The 27,960-nt window shown below is 42.1% G+C and overlaps 1 protein-coding gene across 1 annotated transcript; it reads right to left on the reverse strand.

Annotated features, from left to right (window-relative positions):
- Positions 1-1,740: 1,740 nt before the first annotated feature.
- Positions 1,741-9,309, reverse strand: SRP9 (signal recognition particle 9). Its single transcript, XM_060245638.1, has 3 exons — positions 9,020-9,309; positions 4,412-4,480; positions 1,741-2,308 (listed from the first exon to the last, which is right to left on the reverse strand). The coding sequence occupies exons 1-3, from the start codon at positions 9,089-9,091 to the stop codon at positions 2,189-2,191; spliced, it is 261 nt and encodes an 86-aa protein (XP_060101621.1). The 5' UTR covers positions 9,092-9,309; the 3' UTR covers positions 1,741-2,188.
- Between the last annotated feature and the right edge of the window lie 18,651 nt (positions 9,310-27,960).

Below are 27,960 nucleotides of genomic sequence, written 5' to 3' on the forward strand. Positions count from 1 at the left end.
CACGAAGTATGCCTGTGTGTACAGCTCTGTATTTTTCACCCTAGAGTCTGATCCCCATTATATGAAAGTCTATGAAGTTTCAGGTCCTTTCTTGATTAAAAGTCCAGCAGATATCCTTGGAAATGGCTGGGCAAGAATTAGAACTCTTGTAACAAAAAGCTATTACATTACAAAGAATTACAAACTTAAGATGATAGCTGCAAACACCATTTATTCCCATCTCTTTGCCTTTTGTCTCTTGCTACACTTTCCTTGTACAGGTATCACCAAGCCAGAGGGAATGACCAACTGCAGGCTGTGCATACTCAAGACATTTAACTGCCTTGCTTCTTCAATGAACAGACATGCCAGCACAAGCCACAAGGAATTGTTCACACATGCATAAGATACTTCCAGGATTCCATTTGATTTTTGCCTTCAGACAAAGATTACTATGCTATACTGCAGGGGTGGCCAACGGTAGCTCTCCAGATGTTTTTTGCCTACAACTCCCATCAGCCCCAGCCACTGGCCATGCTGGCTGGGGCTGATGGGAGTTGTAGGCAAAAAAACATCTGGAGAGCTACCATTAGCCACCCCTGCTATACTGTTTGCAAAACACACACAAAAATAACCAGAACACACAGATTTCGATAGATATGCCGGTCTTTGAATCTTGGCAGATTAACTTTCAATATGACTCTTACAGCCACTTCAGAGTCTATAGCATGCCAGCTGCAAATATAGTTGAAAGTCAACTGCCACAGAATGATGGCACCAATAAATATGCATAAGTATATATTCAAAATTACATCAGGGACAACAGAAACATTAGGAGTAGCAATGGTACTGCCAAATATGTTATTTTTGTTGACTTTTTAATCAACACCCCAAGTGACATGGGATAATAACAGTATACCAACTTCTATCAGCAGCCTGTAAAGGTTGGTTTCTATTACTGTTTTCGCACACAGCTTACCTCGCAGTCACAATCCTGTTCCCTCCACAGCGTCCGGTCGGATTTCTCACCATCTGCGCTGGAGATACAGGAAGTGCCGCAGCTTCTGCGTAGCAAACGTAAACTGGGTTTTAGCGGTTTACGTTTGCTACGCAAAAGCCGTGGCACTTCCTGTAACTCCGGCGCAGATGGTGTGAAATCCAACCGGACGCTGCAGAGGGAACAGGATTGTGACTGCGAGGTTAGCTGTGTGCGAAAACGGTATATGTCACATTAGGGTAACATGCTTCCCTGAAATGTGATATTCAGAAAGACAATTTAAGACAGATTTCTTGAATGATTTACCACCTTCTAATCAGTAGAACTCTATACTATCTATAGTGGGACTATTACATTGAATATGGAATGCCCCAACGTAGACTTGAAGTTAGCATTAAGCAACTACAATGCAATAAGGAGAACCTTTAAAGTTCACAAGATAGGAACTATCATATAGCTGATTGAATGGGTAGTGCAGAAGATTAATATTGGTGGCAACTGCTCTAAAAGCTGCAAGTGTATTAGCTGCAAAATAAAAGGCAACAAGAATAGGTTTGGCATATGGCCTTCTTTATGAGTCCCAGCTTTTGAGGTATGTATCTATTCACCATCTTTCCTGTCAGTAAACCCAAGAAGTATACTGAATTTGTTTCTAAAACAATTACTTTTTTCATATGGCTACTGAAGAGACATGGGACAATCAGCAACTTTAGGGAAAACACCAGTTATGAATGCAAAAGGTCAGATGCACAAAATTATCCATATTTTGGCAATTTTAATTTATTTGGAAGGTGCTAATATATTAATACATAAAGCTTACTTCAGAAACTAATTATTCTTTTTGTGTTAGCAAATGAGACAAGTAATCAGAAGTCCTTCTGTATAAATGGCATCTTGCAATGCACCTTGTTTTTTTAGACACCACTCAATATTTACACAAGAAGATGCCCAAATATGGCCTAAAATATTTTAACCTTTAGTAATTTTCTGTAAAAGACATTTATTTGCTCAAATTAAAAAAAATAAATAGAAGCTTTCTTATGAAAGCAAAACATTTCCTAGCCACTCTGGAGCCTGGAAATCCTTACAAAACCCATTTTAGACTTTAATAATCCACTTGATGCCACATTTGTTCTGTTCCAAAATTTGCCCAAACCCAAGAGGTTTTCTTCCTGTGAAAGATGACCAAGCATTCATTTTATCTCCAGCTATTCAGTCCATCTCCATGGCAACACTGCGGGATTCTCTGGCTACCATGAGTCGCATTAGTTGACTGTGGAATTTCTCAATCTTCTTTACATCTTGAGCCTGGTCTGTCCTATAGAGAAGACACTTTGAAAATAGAAGAGAAACTTAAGTGCATGTAGATTGACAGAAAACTGATATTAGGTTATATAAAAGGCAAAATGAAAGCTTCCACTAGAAATAAAGACACTGTACTATGTTGGACCCCATTTATTTTGTGCTCTTATATTTTGGAGATAAAAAGACAAAATCAAAGATCTAAATTGCTGTGATTCACAGCTGCAAGGTTAAACATTTTCTCCAAAAATAAAAAGGTAAGAACAGTTATTCAAGTCTTCAGTGCAAAACATAACTTTTAACGGAATGCAATGCATGCTCTCTCCTGATTGCAAGCAAGTATCGAGTGTATATTTATTTATTTATTAACAATGGCAGCTCAAAGCAGTTTACAAAAGCCTGTCTAGTATGCAAAAGGATTCTATAGAGAACCATATCTTCACAGAAAGTATTTTTAAAGTCTTGCCCACTAAAATGTGCATTAGTTCACGATGTTAGTCTTAGAGATTAACACACTTATTCTCCCTTTCCCACTCAATACCAAAAATGGGCTCAAAGACAAGCAGCTACACCCTGTCCCATTTTCACAACATTAGCTGTTGCTATACAATACCAACCAATCCTCTGACATTAAATATGTCTGTTTCCTACTCTCTTAATAAAAACAACTTTAAAGTTGATTTAATTAGAATCCAGAACACTGACAACCATATTCAGAATAAGAAGATCGATGAGCATGCTGCTATTAAGAAATTAGTTCATGCTGGCAGAAGAAACAAGATGACCATTGCTGAACATGGCCTGTTGCTATAGCTGCATCCCATTTTTAGAGGACACTGGAAGCTTTAAATTAAAGCCAAATTCAAGTGCAGCAAATGAATAGCACAGATTTTTGTTTGTTTGTTTAAAGTTAAACTAGCAAATTCAACACCTTAAAAATCCTAAGATTTGGAATGGAACCAACTTTGTTTAAACAGTTGATGAGTATGCATAAAACGATACCCATTCAGGCTGGCAAGAAATGAAGCACAATGTTCTTATTCTCCCCCTATCTGTAGGCTCAATATCCAATATTAGAACAGCTATTCTATGTTTTCTCATTTCAACCAGCTTCATGATTCCATTTGACTAGTTGTTCTCAGTTCTGTTCCATTTCTCTTCAATCAATCTCTGCTACATCATAAGCATTTAGAATGAGGACAAAATTTCTGAAGGAACAAGTTGAACAGCAGCTATTAGAAACAATACCTAATCACCATGTCGAGCTATGTTCCTCTGAGAATCAGATATCTTGGCAAACAAACAACTGCGTCCTTCGTATTTTACACTTGAACTTTCAGAGAGACAAAGCTGGTCACTGTTAGAACGAGAGCTAGCCTACTGGTATGTCAGACATAGGCACTAATGTCCTCAGTGAATGAACTGCAGTTAGATACAGCACTGTAATTAGGCATCCTACAAAACATAATCAAATACTGACCATTCTTAGGGTTTACACAGAGGTATAGTTTCTGAATACTGCAGGGTCATGTTCGAACAATGCTAGAAAGAGACTAAGTGAACAAACAAAAAACTGGTAGTAGATGTTGCTCTGAAAATTCACTTATGATTAATTCTGAGATGAAATTGTAGAAAGTATGTAATGCTTTCTTGGAAAGTACTCATCACAATAACCAAAAGAATATTAAAACAATAGTTATTAAGCCCATAGCAATATTTCTCCGTGGAGTTTTAGGGCCAAAAAACAATACTTGGGAGATGTGTAAAAAGTCACTTCAATCCATATTAAAGTGAAACACAAATATCAGAAGTAATTTTCAAGACAGCAAGGATAAGTTATTGGAAAAGAGAGAAACTAGTTAACCATTTTGCACTCCCATCACCTTTTATTCTCAAAATCCTTAAGTTGCTTTGCTCCTTTGTAGGAGAAGAGCTGTAGGTTTCCAGCATTCCCATAATGCTTTCCCATCTGTGAGCCAGATGGGAAAGCATTATAGGAACCTTCAGCAACCAAACAGGAGGAAGGAAAGGATTAAGGAGTCCCCTCCCCCACTTTTCCGATACAGGGCAACAATTCTCACATAAGGGCTAAACTAGAGGAAGTGACAAGTGTGGTACAAACATTTTACTTACAACTGCATCATCTGTCACTTTGATGCAAAGATTTCCATCACAGTGCCGGTATTTGAGTACCACTCGCACCTGAAATGACAGTCACGTTTTAAATGATGATAAATAACATCTGTGCAGCTATTGCTTTCACACAGCAACTTCAAAAAATGACAGTAAATTCCTGAACCCAGATTTGAAACAAAGTCTGTTAGAAGTCTACCTTGTGATTTTAACTAGCCCATCTTTCCTCACATGCCTCTTCACTGTTCATGAGCACTCTCACTTAGTATATCAGATGACTAAAATAATGTTTTATCACTTAATTGCCTATACACTTAAAACATCCAGGCAAGTGCTAATTTACAAATTTACCTTAATCCAACACTATAGTTTCAGAATATTTTAATTTAAGGAAATAAATTAGCACTCAGGCTTAACAGCTATTGTTTTAAAAAAAGTACACTTGGATTTACCCTTTAAAAGATTGCATGGGAGGATAGTGCCTTTAATACTGAACCAAACAAAAGGAACTGGGTATGTTTAGCCTGGAGAGGAGATGATTGAGAGGTGATATGATAACCATCTTCAAGTACTTCAAGGGCCGTCATATAGCAGAAGGTCAGACTAGAACTGAATAAAGAGTTTTCAACTAAACATTAGGAAGAACTGATGGAGCAGAGAGAGTTAGAGTGGAACAGGCTTGCCTTGGAAGGTGGTGGGCTTTGGAGATTTTTAAAGAGAGGCTAGATCAGGGGTGGCCAAACTCTGGTCCAGGAGCCATATGCAGCTCTTTCACACATACTGTGTGGCTCTCAACGCTCCCACCACCCTGTCAAGCCAACTTGGAGAATGAATTTAAAATTGCTTTCTTTCCACCTCTTCCTCCTCCCATCTATTTGCCTTCTTTCCTTCTTTGCAGCTCTCAAACATCTGAAGTTTATGCCTTGTGGCTCTCAAACATCAGCTATTTATTCTATGTGGCTCTTATGTTATGTACATTTGGCCACACCTGGGCTAAATGGCCATCTGACAGCAATGCTGATTCTGTGAATTTAGGCAGATCATGAGAAGAGGGGCAGGAAGGATTGCATCAGTGCTTAGTTCTCATGTCCCCTTCTTACATGCCCAGGAAATGCTGATCACCACTTTGGTGGGGTCAGGCAGCAATTTTTCTCCAGGCCAGTTTTGCTAGGGATCCTAGAGAATTTTTTTAAAAACCATCTTCAGGGCTTGGAGTAGGAACCACTGGATGTGTGTGTAGGGGGGATATACTTGTGAATTTCCTGCAGGGGGTTGGACTAGATGAACCTATGATTCTATGACTGTCTTACCCCACCCCCAACGTGCCATCAGAATATTGACATTTTCTTCATCTTGAAATGTAAATTGGTTTTTTTTTTTTACTGTGGATATGTTTTAGTATTTTAAATTGATTTCAATTTAATACATTTACTGTCTTTGTTGTAAGCTGTCTTGAGCCCTTCTTGCAGGGAAGAGCAGCCAAAAAAATCCAATATAATAAATAAGCTATATGGAATTTCAATCATTACATGGCTGAAATACCCAACTGCCTCACAGACCTTAAGAAAATTGAGTGGCACTGGCAGCAGAAACATGGTACAATTCCTCCACCATATACCAAGAGAGCACATTTGATAGCTAAAAACAAATTAAAGTTACAACAAAAAAACCTGAATAGTAATTACTCATAATTCCAATCTTCTAACCACTTGGGTTAATAGAACAAAGTAGGAGTCCAGTAGCAACACACTGAATAGTCCCAGACTCTTTGGCCACTTGTACTTTTTCCAGCTCTGCAATATGCTTTTTGAGATACAGTTACCAGAACTGTATTCCAAATGAAGCCACAACATAGATCTATATGGGGGTATTATAATATTGGCGGCTTTATTTTCAATCCCTTTCCTAATAATCTTCAGCACAGAGTTTGTCTTTTTATAGTTGCTCCACAATGGTTTAATATTTTCATTGAGCTATCCACTATGACCCAAGGTCTCTTTCTCTCTCCGACTCAGCAAGCTCAGACCCCTGGGTGTGGGTATAAAGTACAGTCAAGCCACAGCAACCCCATAGGGTTTTCAAGGCAAGAAACATCCAAATGTGATTTGCCAGTGCCTGCCTCTATGTGGCAACCCAGGACTTCCTTGGTGGTCTCCCACTAAAGTATTAACCAGGAAAGATCCTGCTTAGCTGCTGAGATCTGATGAGATGGTGGTTGTCTAAGCCAATATCACTAGTATGTATTTAAAGTTGGGATTTTTTTTTGTTTCAATGTGCATCACCTTTCACTTGGCTATATTGATCTTCATTTGCTATTTACCTGGAGCTCTTCACAGTTGATTTTCACAATCCTGAATGATTTCGTGTCGTGAACTTGGCCACTGCACTGCTCACCTCCAGTTCCAGATCATTTATGAACAAAATAAATAGCAGTGGCCCCAATACCTTGTGGGACTTCACTGCTTTCCCTCCACTGAGAGAACTGTCCATTTACTCCCACTCTGCTTCCTTTCATTCAGCCAAATTTGAATCCATGGAAGGGTCTGTCTTATTATCCCACTACAGCTACACATACTTAATAGGCTTTATGAGGGGCCATGTCAAAAGCCTTTTGAAAGTCCACTAATATAACATTTACCTCAGCTAAGAAAATATGAGAAAAAAACTGTACCCAGTGAATGTTTGCTCCAAAGAATGAAATTGATGAATATTTTAGATACAATTATTTTAGTTAATACTTTTAAGCACAATTATTTTAGCAATGTTTGTGTTTGATTGTAATAGCCTTGGGCTATATGCAATCAATGGTATTTGTACACTTATATAACGTCTACAGGGTCACAGTTATCTATGTTTGTTCACTTTTTTAAAGAACCCCAAAAGATTGGTAAAGCAGGATTTTGAAAAAGCCATGCTGATTTTCCTTCAGCAGGCTTCCTTCCTCCACGTACCTAATAATTCTTTCATCTACTATTTTGACTGGGACTGATGTTAGGCTAATTGTTCTACAATTTCCTGGTTCCTCTCTGTAACTTTTTAAAAATCAGTATAACATTTGCTATTTTCCAGTTCTCTGATTTTAGTGACATGTTATACTAACTTGATCTATACTAGCTAATAGTAAAACAATTCCACTGCTGAAACCTTTGAGTGTATCTCATCAGGAGCAAAAGACTTATTGGTTTTTAATTTCCCCAGTGGGACCATAACTTACTCTCTCATCACCTCAATTTGACTCCACTCCTGACAAGAGTTGCTCTGACCTGGTATATACACTTTCTAGGTAAAACAGAGACAAATAGGGTGATAACAGACGGTATTTTGGGACAGATGGAAGGCATCCCAAATCGGGACGGGCTCAAAATGAGCTGTCCTGAAGCCTCCACATGCTCCCCCGCAAGCCGTCCCCATCCTGTTCATGGGGTGACATGGGCGTGTTCAGATGCCTGTTGTGCACCATTTCCATCAGTCAGCTTAGGTTTCCCCCCATACATATTCAGTAGCCTTGCACGTGCCCGCGTATATGTGCGCATGCCCGCTCATGTGCTCTGAACAGTTTTGTTTTTTAAAAAGCTGGATGCAACCTGGGGTGGCTTGGTGGTTTCACACCACCAAGGTGCCTTCCTTGCGCCCTTCTACTTCCAGACGCCAAGGAGGCAACTGGCATGCGGCTCAGATATTTGCTACCAGTTCGGAAGTGGTAGCTTTTTGAGTCACACTGTGGAGGCCAGAGTGAGTATGGGACAAGGACAGGTGGGAGATGTTTGTGAGTGGAAGGATTTTTTGGGTTGATTTCAGAGCCATCTCTGAGTTGGCCCAAAGTGCCAGTCTGTAATCACCCATAATTTACCTTCTCTGCCACCTCCCCATCTTCCTTTAACAGTCCTTTTTATTCCTCGATCATCCAAATGCAGTTGTATATAAATGCAGTTGTATATAAATGAATATAAATGATATATTTTATGCAAATAGATTTGCATAAATGTTTATTACGTGTCTTGATTTTTTAGTAATTTCCTCCTCAGATTCTCTGCTTGCATAACAGCTGTGTTCCGTCTGCTAGGTTTATTGGGGCAGGCAGGCCTTCCTTAAAAAGAAGCCTTTTAGCCTCTCGTGGCTTCTCATACTTGGGGTGTTAACCACACACGTATCATTTTAGACTTAGCAGTACCTTTCCTAACCTGGGGAAAGCATTCTATCTGGGCTTTAGTTCATATAGTGTTAAATAGCTACCTCCCAAGCATCTAGAGAAGGGTTTTTGCTTTCCAGAAAGAAAGCCATTATAACAGCAGAAAAAATATTACAATCCAGGGTCCCCCCCCCCCCCCCAAATTTAAATGAAGAAAAGGTTCCATAACCTTCAATTCATTACCGTTCCGAAATTTTATTTACGTAACTTTAGTTTACGGAAATAACTTTAGTTACAAAAGGAAAAATGCAATACAAGGCAAGCGCTCTCACAAGTCACACATACCGGCACGGGAAAAGACTCATCAACCCCACATTTGCTCCCGCAGCTCTTCAAGCCAAACCCCACCGACCCTTCCCAGCTTCTGTTTTAGCCTCCAGTTCCATCTGCCACAGATAACCCTTCCCGCTGTCGGGTACCTTCATAGGATCAGACAAGTACAGCTTCTCGGCTGCGCGAGTGAATTCCTCCCAGGTCTGATAATGCGGCATAACTAAATCCCTTTCGACATGAAAAGCACAGCTCACCAACCCACCCAGCTAGCAGAAGATGGCGAGTTAAGGCAGGGCTAATTTAAGCAGCCTGCCATCCTATTGGGTTAAATGAGAAGACTAACCAATAATAAAGCATACTATTCAAAACGCACTCTTCCCCCCATTTTCTTCCGGTGTCAATGAGGGGACCATAACTATAGAGAACTAGATAGTAAATCATGAACGGTTTCCGGAGGCAGACGCAGGCAGAGGCTGTCGAGTAGCGCCCTCTGATGGCACATAAGGAAAAAATTTCCAGCGCAGGCGCGTTCATTTTCTGCAACGTTTCAAAGGGCTTCGCCTTAGAGTCGCAAGCAGTCATTAGACGCTTGTATCACCATTCAGTATGGGATATGACTAGCCAGTAAGAGTTCACAAAGTAGGAGGTCCGCTAAGGACTCTCGAGATGGGGCGGAAATTTCGTCCGCCTTCCCCTTCCAAGATTGTATGAGTTGCGTTCGCTGCTCCCGCTTTCCTGTACAATGAAGCCCAGCTTCTGCCTGGAGCACGCTCCGTCCTCAGCAGACTGATTTTAAGGTTGTGTGTTTTAGATAATGTCCAGATATGCGTAGCTGGTTAGTGGCCTCCCTGCCTCCCTTATGTAGGCACCTCTGGATAGCCTGAATTTCTTACTTTTATTATCATATAGAGGCTAGCTTTTTATTATCAGATAAACTGCCATCTTTCCCTCCGCTGCAAGGATAGCTTTGGGATAGCTTTCAACACAAAGCAATATGTAAACAAGTTAAAACCCATCCCAACAAACAACTCAAAAACAACTGTATTGATAAATGAACAAAGTTTGCATTCTGGACTCAAACTGCTGCTTCAGACCAGCATGGCTACCGACCTGAATCTGCATTGAAAAATAAAATACTTACTGCATGTCAGATCAAATTTAGAAGCAAAATGAAAGCAAATTAAGAATCAATAAAAACAAATCAGTATAAACCCAGAGGCACCCTCTTTGTAAAACCTTAGAATACCAGAAGGCGACGGGGGAAACAAAAAGCATTAATTATTAAACCATGAGCAAGAAGAAAATTGAGGCTATTCAACTATTATAATAACAAATTATGAATCAACAGAAGGTCTGAGCAAATATATCCGATGCAAATGCTCAACAGATCCAAAGCTAGGAGAGGAAGACATGCTGCATCTACGGTGCTATTAGTTATAACAACACTGTTGGGGGTGGGGAATAAGAAAACTCGGAAATTCCACTTTATCCTCCAAAATAAACGTTCTAAACTTCAAAGATTAAAATAAACGTTCTAAACTTTAATGAGGGGTCTTAAGCAAGTTGATTTCTGATCTCCCTTTTATTCCTTTAACTGATGACACTCAACTGTTCTTAGCAGATGGCCCATTCTGGAGTATTTTCAGTCTCACCAGGCCAGGTTTGGTTGGGCTGTGTGTGTTGTTACAACAGACTCCTCCCCACCAATCTCTCTCTTGCTGTGGAATCTTTTGCTTCTCACCAGCATGGCCAATGGGTGGGGCTGATGGGAGTTGTAGGCAAAAAACATCTGAAGAGCTACCGTTGGCCACCCCTGGTATAGCCCATCAATGATAATCCTGCTAATGCAAATGTCTCTATCTTTTCCATCCTATGTTCCTAGTTCTGCAATGAGTGGTTTCTCTTGTGTGATTTTCCAAATAAAGATAATTTTCTTTAGATATAAAACTCTTCATTGACTCATAAGGGCTCTGGTATACATAGGTTATTAATCGCATGCTATTTTTCCAGCTTGCCTGGTTAAATTAATATTCCACAAATTCAATCAAAAAGGCATTTGTGTTTTTATTAGTTTACAAAATACCTGAGGAGTCCCCAGAGTAAACAGAAACCTCTCCATTATTTGTAGGTGGCCTAGTTGTGCATTCTTCATGATTGCCATGAACCACCTCCTTTACTATTAGATGGGGCAGGGGTCCCCAACTTGCTGTTTTTAGAAAGTGGGTGGGGACAAGTGGAGCTTTTACCCAGCAGGGGTTCTGATTGGCTACTGGAGATCTAATAGACTGCGCAATTTTTTAAATTGTTTTGGTAGCAGCTGCCACCTTGGCACAAGGATCTTCATGCATGATTTGGGGGGCAGGGAGTAAAAACTGGATCTACATGAATCCTTATGGATCTTACAGATTTTTAAAAACAAAATTCCATCAAATCACATGTCAAAGCCAGGACCATGAACTGAACCATAAAAAACATTGATCCAATATCACTTGCAGTGTTGCAATTGTGGAAAAACATGAATCTTCATGAATTAGTACAATTTTTACACTGAAACAATAAAACCACCATCATATGGTAGATCATATTGTTGTGGGTCAGCCAGGTCTTAGCAATAGTGAGCGCTCTTTGAGAGAAGAGGAGCCTCATGTAGTCCGCCCTGAATCAGCAGAAGCCAGGAAAGCAGGAAGAGGAACTGCAGGCTTCTCAAAGTTCAAAGCCAACAGTTAGTGTGGAGCCAGTGACACCCACCAGCCCTGGTTCAACAGGTGAATCTCAGTTGGCCATTTTCAGCCCCCCCAAACCATTAGAGCATTGCAGATGGAAGCTAAGATTAGAGCTACAGGAAAGACAACGAAGTGCATGCCTCCTGGCCTGATGCCAGCTGCTTGCTGATAACAAAGTCTGGTGTAGTGGTTAAGTGCACTGGGTCTTATCTGGGAGAACTGGGTTTGATTCCCCACTCCCAGCTACTAGAATGGCCTTGAGTTAGTCACGGCTCTCGTAGTCCTTGAAAGGGCAGCTTCTGAGAGAGCTCTCTCAGCCCCACCCACCTCACAGGGTGTCTGTTGTGGGGGAGGAAGATAAAGGAGGTTGTAAGCCACTCTGAGTCTCTCATTCAGAGAGAAGTGTGGGGTATAAATCTGCAGTCTTCTTCAAATATGAGAGCTGCAAGATTACTCTGAAGCAGCTAGCTGCCATCATGACCCTTCAGCAGAAGACTATAAAAATTAGCCCAGGAAAGTTGTTATTTGTTTTATTTATAATTTAGATTTATGGATTGTCCAATCCCTGAGTTCAAAGGGCTCTGGGTGATGAACAACAGTAGAATAAAATACATGATTTACATTGTTAAAATCATATAATGAATGTTAAGTGTGGAAGCAACAAGTTGAACAAGGGTGATGAACAACAGTAGAATAAAATACATGATTTACATTGTTAAAATCATATAATGAATGTTAAGTGTGGAAGCAACAAGTTGAATACCTTCTGACTCTGCAATGACTGAATTGGATTCTGCCTTGTTCCTGTGACCCCTCAGACTGTCTTCTGACTCTACTCTGTACCAACTTTAAGGTAACCCTTGGGCTTCTAGACTTTGGTTTTTTGGACTGGGCCTACTATTTGATGACTTGCTGATTCTGTGCAACAACCTTTGGACTGGACTTGGACTATGCCACTTGGGTTAGTGCTCTTGTTTGGCTCCCAGCCTGAACCCTGAGACATGTCTTAGTCTATAGGCAGTACCACAAAAATCATGCATCCATTGCTTCATGGTGCCATGGTGGCACAAGAATGTAGTTCCAAAGCACGGATTCTTATAATTTTTCCATTGGGTCACACCAAACTCACCATCAAATCCCATATTGGATTCATAGCCACAGATTGCACTACAAAATCATGAGTCTGCTGCTTTGTGATTCCACTGCAGCTCAAAATTATGGTTCCAAAGTATGGATCTTCAGGATTTCTACTTTTGATCACTCCAAATTCATTACCCAATCACATAACAAACATGGCCACAGCTTACACCACAACAACCATGGATGCACTGGTTTGTGGTGCTGCCATGGTACAAAAACGTGGTTCCAAAGCACAAATTCTCATGGATCCTCAGGATTTTTGCATTCAAACTCATAATCAAATCACATATCACATTCATGGCCACAGACTGCAATATCATGAACTTTTCCATTATGACAATGCATTTACTTTGTATTAGTTTTTCCTTCACTATTACAAAACAACATAATTATCCAATACAGTTTTTTTTCAGAAGTTCAAAATATGCAACAGATGAAGGGTATGTGGTTGTTTAGTATTCAAAAATGCATTTATATGCATGCGCTCAACAGGCAAAATGTAGCTGCAACCACTATTACTTATGCCTTTCACAGATTATTTCTTTAAGAGACTCTGGGGAGAGAGCAGAGTCCTTCAGACTGATAATTATAGCATCTCAAACAAGGACAATTTTAAAAAGGCATCCCAAAACAACAAAAGAGAGAATAGGAACTGTGTCTCATATATATAAGAATAGTGTCAGATATTGGTCAATACTAGTCAGGGCTTAACTTCTAAGATCTGACGAGATCACACTAGCCTAAGCCATTCAGGTCAAGACAGTAGCTTGCTGGATGTAAGGATACACCAGAGATAAGATTCAGCACCACCCTAGCAAAACTATCAGCAGAGCTTCAACATTAAGACAGAATATCCTTTTCCCAGAACAAAGATTTATGCCAGTGGCACCTTCAAGACCAATAAAGTTTTATTTTGGGTATAAGCTTTTGAGTGCACACACAAAATATCCAGAATAAACTTTGTTAGTCTTAAGGTGCTACTAGACTTAAACTTCATCCTGCTGCTTCAGACCAACATGGCTGAATATATCCTTTTCCCGCTAATTGCTGATGCTGATGCTGAATACAGGCAAGATAATAGACACAGAGAGCATGGGGGAAGTGGAAATGTGGTAAAACCTGCGGCAAGACAATGGGAAATGAGGTCAGTTGGGTATGGTAAACTGGGTTGAGTTATGGAGCTAACAGTCTGTATCTTGCAACATGCACAGTCATGTGGTTAGTGGCCCTACATACCAAAGGGGCCAGGTATAGAATCATAGAGTTGGAAGGGATCTCCTGGGTCATCTAGTCCAACCCCAATGCAGGAACTTTGCAAATACCTCTCCCCACACACACTTACATCCCCAGTGACCCCTGCTCCATGCCCAGAAGATGACAGTAACCTCCAGGATCCCTTGCCAAACTGGTTTGGAGAAAAATTGCTGACAGACTCCAAAGTGGCAATCAGTCTCTGGGCATGTAAGAAAGGGCCATGAGAAATAAGAACGGATGCAACCTTTCCCAACCTCCCACTCCTTGTAATACGCAGCCAACCTTTGCCTGTTGATTCAACATATATAGGCAGCATTGCCAAATCTGTATTGCTGTGACAACAATAGCACTTGCAGACTACAGAGATTGTTGTTATTGTTCACCTTTTTCTTGGGTAACAGGAAATGGCCCTTCACTGCAGTGTTTGGACATGTAGAAAGTAACTGAGTAGGAAAAATATAGGAGAAATTTTGAAGAAATTCTGAGCACTGAGGGAGGAGATTAGGTGGTGGAAATGAAGGACGTTTGGAAAGGGTAGACATTTGGAGAAGATGAAAACGTAAGGAAGACATACTCTGATGGAAGATTCTTTCCTGCTTTGTTCCTAAGATTACTGAAGCCAGCAAGCACAGTAAAAATTACTATGAAAGCTTGTAAAAAGGAAATGGATTTGTTTTAAAGAAATCCTGCTTCAGGGTTTTTTGTCCTCATTCAACAGGAGCATGATAATCAGCAGAAGAGAAATATTTTGTCTAAAAATAAAATTACTGGGTTTTTCCCCCTCACCAACTGGGAGATACTCTAAACTCAGCCACTGCTTTTCAAAGGCTTGACACTATTGAAGCTGAAATGAAAACAACTGATTTGAGCAAGAGCAATGTTTGTAGGCAATTTTTGAGATCCTACTAGTTCTTCATTTCCCAAATTCATTTAACACTGATTAAAATTCATTTGGAGAAACAGCCGGGAAAATATTCCACTTTTTCACATAAAAAGTAGAATACATAAATACAGAGATGTCTTGCTGTTTATCCCTTAATTATAAATACAGCTAGGATTCTCCTCTGCTTTTACCTTTGTTTTTAAAACTTATATAATTGCCATGGCATAACAAGCAAAAAATAGCTGCCTTCTATTATCTGCCTTAGGAGGATGCACTTAAAACCCGGAAGTTCCTGATCTGAATAACAATAGAAGCTGCTGTTTTAGATTAGCTGGAAAGAACAAGCCTCAGTGGTGGATAGCCAAGTAAACAAAGAGCAAAGCAACCCACAAAAGAGGTTGGCCAACCAAAGCTGAATTATGCGGAGCAACAGCTCTGGTCTCCTGCAAAATGAGAAAGTTGACTGGGTTGACTGGCCACAGAGGGGTGGGGTGGGTCTCAAAGCAAGGGAGAATTCTGAGAGGTTGTGTGTGTTTTTCCAGCCAGTAAAACAAAATAGTATTGTTACTCGGTGAGTCAGCAGGGTGAAAATATCTTGCAGTTCTGCTAATAGTTACTGCAGTCCTACTAATATTTAATAGTAGACTGACAGTATGGGTAAGTTTGTGTGGTATACTGAATGTTGTATTAGCCATAGGGTTGCCAAGTCCAATTCAGTAAATATCTGGGGACTTTGGGGGTGGAAGCAGGAGACATTGGGGGTGGAGCCAGGAGCAAGGTTGTGACAAGCACAATTGAACTCCAAAGGGAATTCTGTACATCACATTTAAAGGGACCGCAAACCTTTTAAATGCCTTCCCTCCACTGGAAATCATAAAGGATAGGGGCACTTTCTTTGGGGGCTCATAGAATTGGACCCCCTGGTGCAATCTTTTTGAAACTTGGATGGTATTTTGGGGAGAGGCACTAGATGCTATGCTGAAAATGTGGTGCTTCTATCTCAAAACACAGCCACCCCAGAGCCCCAAATACCCGCAGATCAATTCTCCATTATACCATATGGGAATCAGTCTCCATAGGGAATTATGGAGTGCCCAGCAGACATTTCCCTCTCCACCCCACTTTCTGATGACCCTGAAGCAGGGGGAGGACCTCCAAACCAGGGGATCCTCTGCCCCTACCTAGGGATTGACGACCCTAATTAGACAGCTAGCAAGTCTCTGTTAATATAAAGAGCCCTGCTGGATCAGACCAGTAGTCTGTCAGATCCAGCAACCTGTTTAACACAGTGACCAACCTGTTGCCCAAAAGGCCAACAACCTGGGCATAGAGATTTGCTTCCTCTGACTATAGAGGAGAGCCATTGATTGACTTTTCTTCCATGAAGTTGTCTGTTCCCCTTTAAAAGCCATCCACGCTAGTAGCCATCACTACCTCCACTGGAAGTGATTTCCAACGTTTAATTAATTACTCATTATGTAAAGAAGTTTTTTCTTCTTTACTCAATTAGTGATTTAATAGTAGAATTCACTGTTAATTATTAAACAACAAGTAGATATGTATTTTAAAAGCTCCAAGCCAAACTATATGTTAGGCTTGCATGTAGCGGGCATCCAATGGTCCTATGTTTTTGCATGAAAATATGCCTTGCAGAAAAATATGACTCCACTGAGAGAGAAGTGTCAGGGCTGTGGGCATTTGACCCTTTCTCCAGACCCTTCTGATTGTTACTAGACAGCTCCCTTGCCATACAAGAATTTTTTGGGGTCCTCACTAGCATAGTGATTTGACTCTAACTGGTGCCATGAGATGAAAAATTTGATCAGCTGCTCAGTGATCAATGCATAGCTTGGCCTTTGGTCTGAGCTGTTGCTTTATCATGCTGGTTGTTTCGTGGATTGCCAACTCTGGGTTGGGAAATACCTGGAGAGTTGAGGGGTGGAACATGGGGTTTAGGGAGGGAAGGGACTTCAACAAGCTGTAATGCCATAGACTCCATCCTCTAAATCAACCATTTTCTTTAGGGGAATCTGGAGAGCAGTTCTGGGAGATCTCCAGGCCCCTCCCTCTGGTTCATGCTTGGTTCTTTTTTATGCTTGCCCTCCCTTCAGTTTCACAGTCTCCATATACTGTTATGCAGTCTCCAATTCCAGTGAGTATTTTCAGGGGTAGTACTTAGCTGGGTTGGTTCCCTTTGGAGTGCAGAGTATTGGAGACTTATGCTGTTTCTGTAGTATTTGCTTTACAAGCAGAGCATGAGTGAAGGCAATGAGATACTTACCAGAAGCTGGTTAAGATTATTGTGTTGTGGAAGTAGCAGACACTAGAAAATAGGATTCTGTGCTAATTCATAAACTATCTGAATCATCCAAGACACAGAGACTGGTGCAGTCATTTGATTTATCTTACTTGAGCTTGCCTTTGGGCTGCCTCCTGAATCCATGAAATGACTGGAACAACACTGGCTACTGCCTGAAAGCACAATGCTGAATTACACCAACACAAAAATGCTGTGTGGCCTACAGGCCATTCCTGTGAGGCTCAAACATGAATATGAGTATAGGGTAGAGAAAGAATTAATCAAGGAAGTCCCAAAGGGCCAACATAGTGGCCAAAGATCCCAATCTGAGGCCCCTGCAACACTACAAGTGACGTGCTGTAAGAAAAAGCCCCCTACTTTTCATTCACATGGACATCGTGATCACCAGTATGGTTGCCAGAGTGCCTGGAGTTTTCACTCGCACACATCTGCTCTAAGAAGTGGACTTTGCCCACGGTTTCTAAGGCTTATGTGGATACTATAAGCCTCAGCTTTGCAGCAGCATTCTACATCTCTGGATGGGTGTTAGCCAGAACTACAGACGAGCTTCCAGCTGCTCCTTGTGTGCCCAGTCTTGGCCGCTGCAGTGGAAGAAGCCATGCCACCATGAACTGTACAGGCAAACAGTTTCCGGCCTGTTTCCATGAACCAAAGGCTAACACCACCAGAATCCATCTTGTTTTCCTGACTCCATATCCAACAGCTGCTTCAACTTCTGCATAAGTCAATCAAGCTTATCTTAGGCGTGGATCCTGCCAGACCACCTAAGCCTTTGTCTAACGGAACTCAAGACAAAGACTGGTGCCAAGAAGAAGACTGAACAAGAGGAAGACCATCTTCAGCCAGAGCCAAGTTCCTTTGTGTAAACCGGGTGTTACCTTAGGTAGCAATTCGGCCATCTATTGTCACCTTTTTAGATAAGTTTAATAGTCTTAAGCACACCTCCACCCAGTAATTTCCCCCATTATTTTCCCCAACAGTCATCCTGGAGCCTCCCCCTGGCCCATTGCTACCTGGACAGCCAATCAGGTAACTAAGGCCAACTCATTGTAACTCAGGTAACTCATTGGCTAGCTATGAACGTCCAATCAGGGGTTGCCAATTAACTGGCTATTGGCTACTGCACTAGTCCAGCCCTTATGGTCACTGCAGAGCCTCCCCTTTTCTGAGGTCATGTACCAGCTGACCACCTGTCATCCACCCCTGCACCTCCCATACCCTGAGGGTCCAAGGTAGTCTATTTAACCTCTGACCCAGCTCCATTCGTGTGCGCATCTAGCAGTACCCCAGTTCCGCTGTCTAGATCCATCCCCGATTCTAAGGCCAAGTTTCGGGTCCCCTCTCCCATTTCCTCGCTCGTCACCATTGGAGCCTTCCTTGAAGACTACGATCGGTAAATATCACCCTGTTCGTCTACCCATGTGTTTCTCTATATCTCTCTCTATTTTTCTTAGGACTGTATGTATGAATTTATGAGTATTTTATCTTGTATGGAAGCCTATATTTTTCTGGAAAATTTTTAATTGTTTTACTTAATTAGAGTCCCTAATATTTTTAAGCATTAATTTCTGGAGGTGGAATCCTGTATACACTGGTAAAAGATCCTGATTAAGCCAGGTGCCCACCTGACAATTCCCCATCCTCGTTTTGAGGGCATTTTGGCTTACAGTGCTGTCAAGGTGTGTAAAGTCAGTAATGCTGGCATTCTGTCATAAAGCACACTGCTGACAAATGCAGCAAGGCACAGTCATGGTTACCCAATGTATCAGTAGTAATGTGCACAGTCAGAGGTGACATCACATAATTTGAACTGAGTTGTGCATTTGAAATGGGTTCTAATGTTAAGCTCTGCTGGTAATCTTTGTTCATATGGGTGAAATAATCAGGTCTTTCAATTTTGGAGAAAAAAAGGATTTTGTCTTCAAGAAGCTGAATGAGGTTTGTTTCTTAAAAACAATGCATGCTTTCAGAAGAACATTTCCTTGAGGTTTTTAAAGCTGTAATATATTGGCTATTTCCATGTTTGACAGTGGGTGTCCATGTGTTCTTTCCAAAATGGCTTGAATTCAAGAAAGCATAGCTTAATTTATAAACAAGAATTTCAAGGTCTCAGCTTTTTGTGGACATCACATGGAAGTCATTCATTTTATCCTTGGTATACATAACTTATGTTTCAAGGGAGATCTTGTTTAAAAGTGCTGTTTCTTTATATGTGCCGAACAGAAGTATGGAAATTTTAAAAATGGCAACACTACCAATTCATTAAGTCCCCGTCATTGCCTATAGCTTGAGGGACCTTATTATTTCTGGAAACTTGATTCATGTATCTGATACTAAGTGTTAAACACACAAAAAAACCACTAAGGAAAGCAAGAAAAAATAGTAAAAGCATTTCTATCAGCACTACATATTTTGAACTGTGCCCTCATCCAGTTTGTTAACAAGCAAATAAAGACTGCACATAGTTTAATTATTTCCTTAAAACAACACAATGTTTTTCCACCTGTGATTTCCATCTGCAGATTCTGCGACAGTATCACTGGTGAGGTATTGTAGCTTACAGCAGTTCAGAGACAGATTTGCTATGCAAATAACTTTGATTCACCAGTCACATTTAAAGTCTGCTCTTCTGTATGCATATGGCAGTAAGAAGTAGCTTTATAATGTGATCTTAGGATGGGGTTTTCCCAGTTTTGGGGCCCCCAGCCTGCTGGCATGAAGCTGGCTGGCAGGGGGTCTCCTTCCCCAGAGTCCCATCAGCACCTGATGTGCCCGGCATGGTGATGTCACCCAGAAGTGATGTCATTGTGCCAGGCACATCAAACGGGGGATGCTCTAGAGTTTTTTCCCAAATGCTAGAGCATCCCCTGTGCAACATGCCTGCTGCAATGACGTCACTTCCAGATTACATCGTCATGCCACACATACAATACCTATCTCCTGCCAGCAGCCAGGTAGGACCTTCCAACCCTATGTGATCTTGAAATGAAAAAAAAAAATCTTGAAAAGTACCACCCTACTCATACATTACATGGTGCTTTTTAACTGTTGATTAGATCAAAGGGTCTTAATGCACCATTCTTTTCTAGGGTGCCACCCATCATTCATTGGACAAGCTTTTTGAAAAGGGGTCTTCTTCGTTTCCTCGGCAGTACTTTTGAGGGTGATTTACTAAAAGTGCCATTTCTAATCCAACTTCAGATTTTTAAATTAAAATTTCCTTCTTTTGCACAATGTGGAAGATGTGTTAAATTATTTTAATGTAGTTCTGCAAAGCTATTACTAGTGATAATGCCTATTCATGAATATTCACACAGGAAATTAATTTTCTACCATGGCTAAACCTCTGCAGACTGCTGGAGACTGCTGGAAACTGTTCCCTGTCTCTCTCTTCCCAAGGATTCATCTTCTGGGTTTCTAGTCTTCTGGGGCTCCTTGTGGAATAGTTTAATTCTTTGATTTTTGGTATTAGGAAAAAACAATGCTTTTCAGGAAGAGCAACTATAGGAGAGAAGGATACACTTAAACATTAATTATTAACTATTTTCCTCTTAAACATTTATAGTGCTTTTCCAAAAGTTCATGTTATGAAAATCAAAAGAGAGAGAGAGCTATGAACAAAGACAGAAGGCTTGTTTCTCTGTTTTGTTGAGGAATAGAAATGAGCAATTATAGAAGATCTGACGGCAATAACTTTTGGCACTAGTGCAATGCACTTCAACAAGATTGGAAATCGTTACTTATTTGCATACATTAATGCATTCACATTTAATATTGCACTTCTGCCAGGAATTTTGTTTTTTAAAAGAAACTTTTTGGGGAGAGCGATGATATATGCAGTGCTTTCTTATCAGTCCAAAGCTTATTTTACCATTTAAAAACATAAATATTTTATAATTTAGGTACCGTATAAAATTATACTATGTGACATATTAATAAAATTTAAAATTATAAACACCTTAGTTTTCTTAAAGCAAAATTTAAAATATGTCCAATACTAGAGAGAAAGAGAACAGAAAGAGTTGCAAACTGCTGCACATCCCTCTGCTACCTTTGTGTAACCCTTTCTAATATGTTTTCCCTCAAAATCAATAAATAACAGCACCCTTATAGCTTGGCAAATAAATGTGAAACTGCTTCAAAAGTTCAGAGGAAAATCAGGGTTGCCAACCTCCAGGTGGGGCCTGTAGATCTCCTGCTTTTACAACTGATTTCCAGCTGGGAGAGAACAGCTCCCTTGGGAAAAAACGGCTGCTTTTAAGGGTGCCTTTATGGCATTGTACCATGCTGAGGCCCCTCCCTTCCTGAAACCCTGCCCTCTCCTGGATCCACCCCCAAAATCTCTAGCTATTTTCCAACACAGACCTGGCAACCCTATCCAAGGTGTTAAATGGTTTTCAATATAACAAACTTTTATCATAAACCCAGCAACTGAATGATAACATGCTCTGGATATCACCATTTGAAGAGACAGGATTTGATTTAGATTTAGATTTATTAACAGCCCACGGCCAGTATAGAAATATATAAATATCACAACAATAACACAAGGATTACACAATAAAATAAAATGATTACAAAATAAAATGATTAAAACTTATTAAAATTAAATATATAGATTTACAGCTCTAGTAAGACAGTTATGCAATTCAGCTTCCCACATTTCCTTGAGAAACAAATAGAGCGCAATTTCATTGCTTGAGTACAGAATTTCGCAATTTTTTTTTACTAATCTTTGGGTTCTCGTCAGAAAGAAATTTATTAACAATCTCTCTATTGGAGATTTTGGAAACTTTTGATAATATTGGAGAAATAAACGTCAAACGAATATCATTATATATCAGGTCAATGAAGTAAAACATGTATTGTTGTCTCTATTGCACCAACATTACAGGGACAAACTCTCTCAGCTTGAGGGATTTTATTATATCTACCCTCGACCACTGCTGATGGCAATACAGCTAACTTTGCAAGAGAAAAGGCCCTTCTCTGATTGGCATTTTCCAGGCTATATAGATAAGAGGATGGTTGAAGAAGGTAACGTCTTTGGGAGGCAACGATGAAGTTTGGTGATTTGGAGATATCAATATGACGTTCTGTGTCTTCCACTCTCTGCTTAAAAGCTGTCTAGCTGTATCATGGCCCAAATGAAAAACTGTATCAGGGGAAAGTCAGAACTGAGCTAACTTAGTTTGAACTTCTTTAAGCCAGTTTGATTGAAAATCATTCTGAAAAATTAACAGTACAAGACCGCAGGAGTTTTTGTATATCTTAAACCAAAGGTTTAATGAGGAAAGAATTATTCTGGCAGTTATTTTCACCATCCCTGTTTCTAATCGAATCATAGAATTTGAGACACAATTTGGGACCCATAATACTGCTCTTAAAAATTTAGATTGAACCAGTTCTAAAGGCAAAAAGTGAGACTCAGAGGGGCCTAGAAAAGTTCCGTACAGTAATTGTGGTATGATCTTAAATTTGAAAAGCTTAAGGGCAGCTGGAACAAAATTTTCCCCCTTTGACCTAAAGAACTTTATAATACCCAAAGCTGTTTTTTCTCCTTTGTCCGCCTCATAATTACTGTGGGCCTCCCTGGCACCAGAGGCTTGTACCACCATCCCCAGATATCTAAAGGAGGAAACTTGGGACAGACATTGTCCATTCATTGACCAGCATCTCACTTTGGGGGATTTATTAAAAGACATTACCTTGGTTTTATCATAGTTAATTACAAGCTGCTGTTCATTGCAATATGTAGCAAAGCCACTAAGAGCTCTTTTTAATCCCACTAGAGTTCTTGAGAGAAGAATGGCATCATCAGCATAAAGCAACACTGAAATATGTTTGTGAGCCAATTTGGGTGGATGATGTTCGTTTACATTAAACAGCTTTACTACATCCTTTATATAGAAAATAAAGAGTAAAGGGGCAAGGAGACGTCCCTGTCTGACCCGCTTCCATGTGGTAATGGGTTCCATGAGCTGTCCCTTCTTGTTACATTTAACTTTTAGGGTGGTATTCTGATATATGGATCTAATTAAAAAAATAAGTCTTTTATCAATTGAAGATGATTCTAATTTATCTAACAACTTGACCCTGGAGATGGAATCAAAAGCAGCCTTAAGGTCCACAAAGGCCGCATATAGGGAGAAGGTTCCTTTGTTACCGTACTTTTCGATAAAATGCTGAAGGACCAAACAATGGTCTAGTGTGGATCTACCCTCCATAAAGCCAGCTTGTTCCATTGGAATGATGTCATTACTGGATAACCAGTCTACCAATTGTCTTGAAGATGACTTGAAGATGAAGTTTGCTAATTATAAACAATAGACTGATGGGTCTGTAATTGGAAGAATCACCTGGCTTACCTTTCTTTTAAAGTGGAACAATGACTGCTGTTTCCCACCCTTTAGGGATATGACCTGTAGCGTCGATATAAGTAAAAAGGGAGGCCAAAAAAGGGGCCCACCAGTCATCATTTTCTATCAAGAATTCAGTCGGAATGCCATCTTTTCTGGGAGCTTTATTCCTTTTAAGGCGATGTATGTGTGACTTAACTTCCCACTCTGAAACCAGAAACCAACCTGGCAAGTTATCTGAGAGAGAAATGTTGCTGGGGAGATGACAGTCATCATAAAGACTCTGAAAATAAGTGATCCACTCGTGTATTCAAAGCCACCTTTTTGACTTTACCTGAAATAATTCGCCAAAAAGTAGATGTATTTTTCTCTTTGGTGGATTGAATAAGAAGCATCCATTGTTCTCTGGAGTAATCCATTTTGGCTTTGCGAATCTGTGTTTTGTACAGTCTCTTTTTAATAAGAAGAGACTTGTAGTTATTCTTACGCTCATCTGGTCTCAAATAAATGCATATACGTACTATATGCTGTGGCCAAAAGGGATTTGGCCTTAACACAAGATTTGGTAAACCAAGGTTTAGAAATCTTAGAATGTTTCAAATTAGGCTTCCTATGAGAACTTAACAGAGTGTTTCCAAACTGCTGGATCACTTTATCATATTCCAGCAAGGGATCCTGCAAAAAAGCTGGGTTAGACAGCGACATACAGAGATGAGAAAGTAACCCAGGTAACAACTGTTCCTTTAATTTGAGACTAATGCATTGCTGATAAGGATAGCACTTACTATGGCGTTCCCGCTATTAGAGAAAGCTAGGGATTCTTTTGGCACTACTGGACCTGGGAAATTGTACAACATTTATAAGAATGGTCCCTGGAAGAAGGATCTGAGATCCGAAACGGCTTGCAAAGCGGACCGGTTCTCCATTGGACCACCTACTTTTAACACTGGACTGAATGTTATTTAGTGGCTTTCAGCCACATAAGGACAGTAGGAGCACTGAGTAACGTATGAGGTTTTAACTTGGTGATATATACTGATATTATTCGTTTTGTATTTTGATACTTATTATTCACAACAAGTTAAAATTGCATTTTACACGGAGAGTTTTTTCTTTTTGTTGTGGCAGTTCTGACACATGGCATTCCAGAACAGGCAAGAGCAGCGCTCATGTGAGTCTCCACAACAGGTGCAGGTTTGCCTGGGTTGGAGTGTCCAAAGGGCATGTGTCATTGGTTGGCTCTTGTAGCAAAGAGGACGTATGATCTGATGGGTCTCTTGCTGTCGGACGCCTCGGAGGCAGAAGATGTGGTGGCCTGGTGCGCAGTGGTCACCAGGCAGTGTCTGCATGACTGCTCAAATGTTGTGGCCTCTTGGAGGACCTTCATCAGGGTGAGATTGTCCTGGACAGTGAGCTTGCGGCACTGTTTGTTGTCCTGGACCCCCACCACAAACTTATCCAGGAGTGCCTCGTCCAGGTTCTGGAACTCGCAGTTTAGGGAGAGGCCTCGCAGTTTGGCAATGTAGTCAGTGGCCCACTTGGTGGGCTTCTGTTGCTGGGTGTGAAACTCGAGGCAGCATGCCATGTGGCTCAGCTGTGGTGCCAAATGGTTGGTGAGTGTCTGGAGCAGGCTCTTGTATGTGGCCACTTTGGGAGTGGTTGGAGCGATGAGGCACTTTAACAATTTCAGGGTCGCAATGCCATAAGCACTGAGCAGGAGAGATATTTTGTCTGTCTCTTCACTGATCTTGTGGAACAGTATGTAGTACTAGTGCCCCAGGACAGTCTGTCGGGGTCGAACTCTGACAGATGCTGTCCTGGAGCAACAGCCATGATCCCAGCCAAGATGCATTGCAAGTAGAGCATGGGGCTCGTTGAGCGGTGTGTGTGGTGCAGCTGAGCAATAGGCTGACTCAACAGGACCCCACCTTTGTCGCCAGTGTTAAATACTGGGTTCGATACATTTCGGCACCACCCAGCCGGGCGGCCAATCGGCCGCCTTAGGATGGGGGCCGTTCTTTGCCTCCCCTGCTGGAGAGGGAGACTTGGTTTGCCCTGACTGCCTGGGGGGTGGGGTAGCCTTAAGTAGGCTGGCCTGTCTCCTCCCTGTGCAGTCGTTCTCAGGGCTTGTCGGAGAAGGTCTGCAGCGTTGCCACGATTAGGCGTGGCTGTGCTGGGCCTTAGTTCGCGTCGGGAGCTGCGTCGGAGGTGCCAGCGACGGCCGGGCAGGCCGTTTTTGGGCAGCTGTCCGGAGTGTGCTGTTGGTGTCCGAGGGAGCCGCGGAAAGAACGGGCTCCTACAGGGAGTATTCAGTTTACTTGCCTTGCTGGGCCTCTTGCTTGGCTGCCTCGGCGCTGGTTCCTTGGAGTCAAGATAGGGGGCCTCTTTGGGATCTGTTGCTAGGGCTTTGAATCCTGCCCTTCTCTCTTCTCGTGCTGGTTCTGTTAAAATACTATAGGGGGCCCATCGAGACCTGTTGCTAGGGCTCGGAATTCTGCCCTGAAGCTAGCTTGGAGAGAGCGTTTAACCTCCTTCCACCTTTTTGTGTTGGGCTGCTGTGCATTGACTTCAAGGGTGGGGATTTAGGGAGGGGTCTTTTGAACCTCTGCTCACCTTTCTTCCCCTCCATCCTGATTAGGTGGTGGTGTGTGCTGTGTGCTCTGGTGGGAGGTTTTGCTGGCCTGGGGTTGGTTATAGCCCAGGCACCAGGGCTGTTTTTTAGTGTGGGATTCAGCTTTAGTTCACCCCCCCTCCCCCTATATTCCAGTTTAGGCTGTGTGCCTTGTGTTTGTGTGGCTGGCTTGTAGATTGGGGGAAGAAATAGTTTGCTGCCTCCAGGCTGGTTTGGGATTAAGCCTCCCTTCCTTATACTGTCAATTGGGTGGGGCTTATTGTTCAGTAGGACCTTACCCAAAGGGGCTCGTTCCCAGCTGACGTCTGGACTCTGTTGGGTCACTGATCAGATTGGACGTGATGGGTCCTAAAAAGGGCCAGGGCCCTTCAAAGGGCAAGCAGCCTGCCAAAAAGCCAACTAAGCGGCCCTGTCCAGGGTTACCCCTGGCAGAGGACTGGGATGATGGTGCCACTCGCCTTGCGATCCTTGACAGTTTGGCTGCTTTAGAAGGGGAAAGAGGCGTGGCCGGCCCTTCACGGCGAGTTTCGGGTCTTACAGGAAGCGGCAGGGCGGCAACCATCGCATTTCAGAGAGAGGTTCTTTCTCGCTTATCTGCCTTGCAGGGTGGAACTGATGGTGGTTCGCCGGATCAGGTCGCTCCAGAAGATGAGCAGGGGCAGGAGCCAGCAGACGTGGCAGTGGTCCCGCTGGAACAGGAAGGTAGGTTGCTGGCTCAGTCTCGTGGGTCTGGTTGGCCTTGGGGGCCTTGGGGCCCGGTCATCGGGCCTGGGGCTGGTACAGCTGTGCCTTCACAAGGGCAGGGCTTTCCATTTTTGGCCGGAGGACCCTCCACGAGCCAACAGCCTCCTTTGGGGTGGTCGCCTTTTTCTTCTCCCACGACTGGGCAAGCAGGTACTGGGTCTGCTTGGTCATCTTTGCCGCTTACAGCGGGCCCTCCAGGCGGTGTTGGTGGTTTGTCAAACCTAGTGGCTGGGGGAGTTCTTCCTTGGGGTGGTCAGGTAGCCATTCCGTCCTCTTTGCCTTGGTCCACGCAGCAGTGGGGTGGACTTGGGTTTCCAACACAACCTTCCTTTTCCTACGCGTCGATTCCTTTCCACGCTATACCCTTTGGCGATTCGGCTATGCCTCTAGGCGACCACCTTACGGTCGCAACTAGAGAAAAGATTTTAAAGGGTGAATACGTTGACGTATTCAGCTTACTGTATCGTGAGCTTGAGAAAAAACCAAAAGAGGAGATGGATGAGAAGGATAAGGAAAAGCTTAAGAGAAGGAAGGTGGACAGGTCCTGGTCGAACTGGCTGCCGGGGTTTTTAATCTATGCTGGGGTAATTGCCAGGGCTCAACCATGGAGGGCAGCCGCACTCTTTCAATACTGCGATATTATTTATCGCGCATATAGTGACTTTGTGGGCGTAGCGTGGCTTCAATATGATGAGGCGTTTCGCATGAGGGCGACGGTAAATCCCGGGTTGCCGTGGGATCAAATCAGCCAACAGCTATGGTTACAGCTGATGGCTCCCGCGAAGCCTAATTCTGGCGACAGATCGGACAGTGGTCACATTGTCCAGAGGACCAATCAGCCTGCTGTTCCCCGCGCCCCCGCGGGGCAGCCGGTTCAACCCCGGCTGCTTTGTTGGGAGTTCACCTCCCAGGGGGCTTGTGCCAGGAAGGACTGTCGTTACAGGCACGAATGTCCGGTGTGTGGGGGACCGCATGCCTTCACAGCATGTAGTCGGGCGAAGCCAGATAGGGGCTTCAGGAGGCAGGGAGGTT

This window comes from Heteronotia binoei, chromosome 1, assembly GCF_032191835.1.
Source record: "Heteronotia binoei isolate CCM8104 ecotype False Entrance Well chromosome 1, APGP_CSIRO_Hbin_v1, whole genome shotgun sequence".
Classification (NCBI taxonomy): Eukaryota; Metazoa; Chordata; class Lepidosauria; order Squamata; family Gekkonidae; genus Heteronotia; species Heteronotia binoei.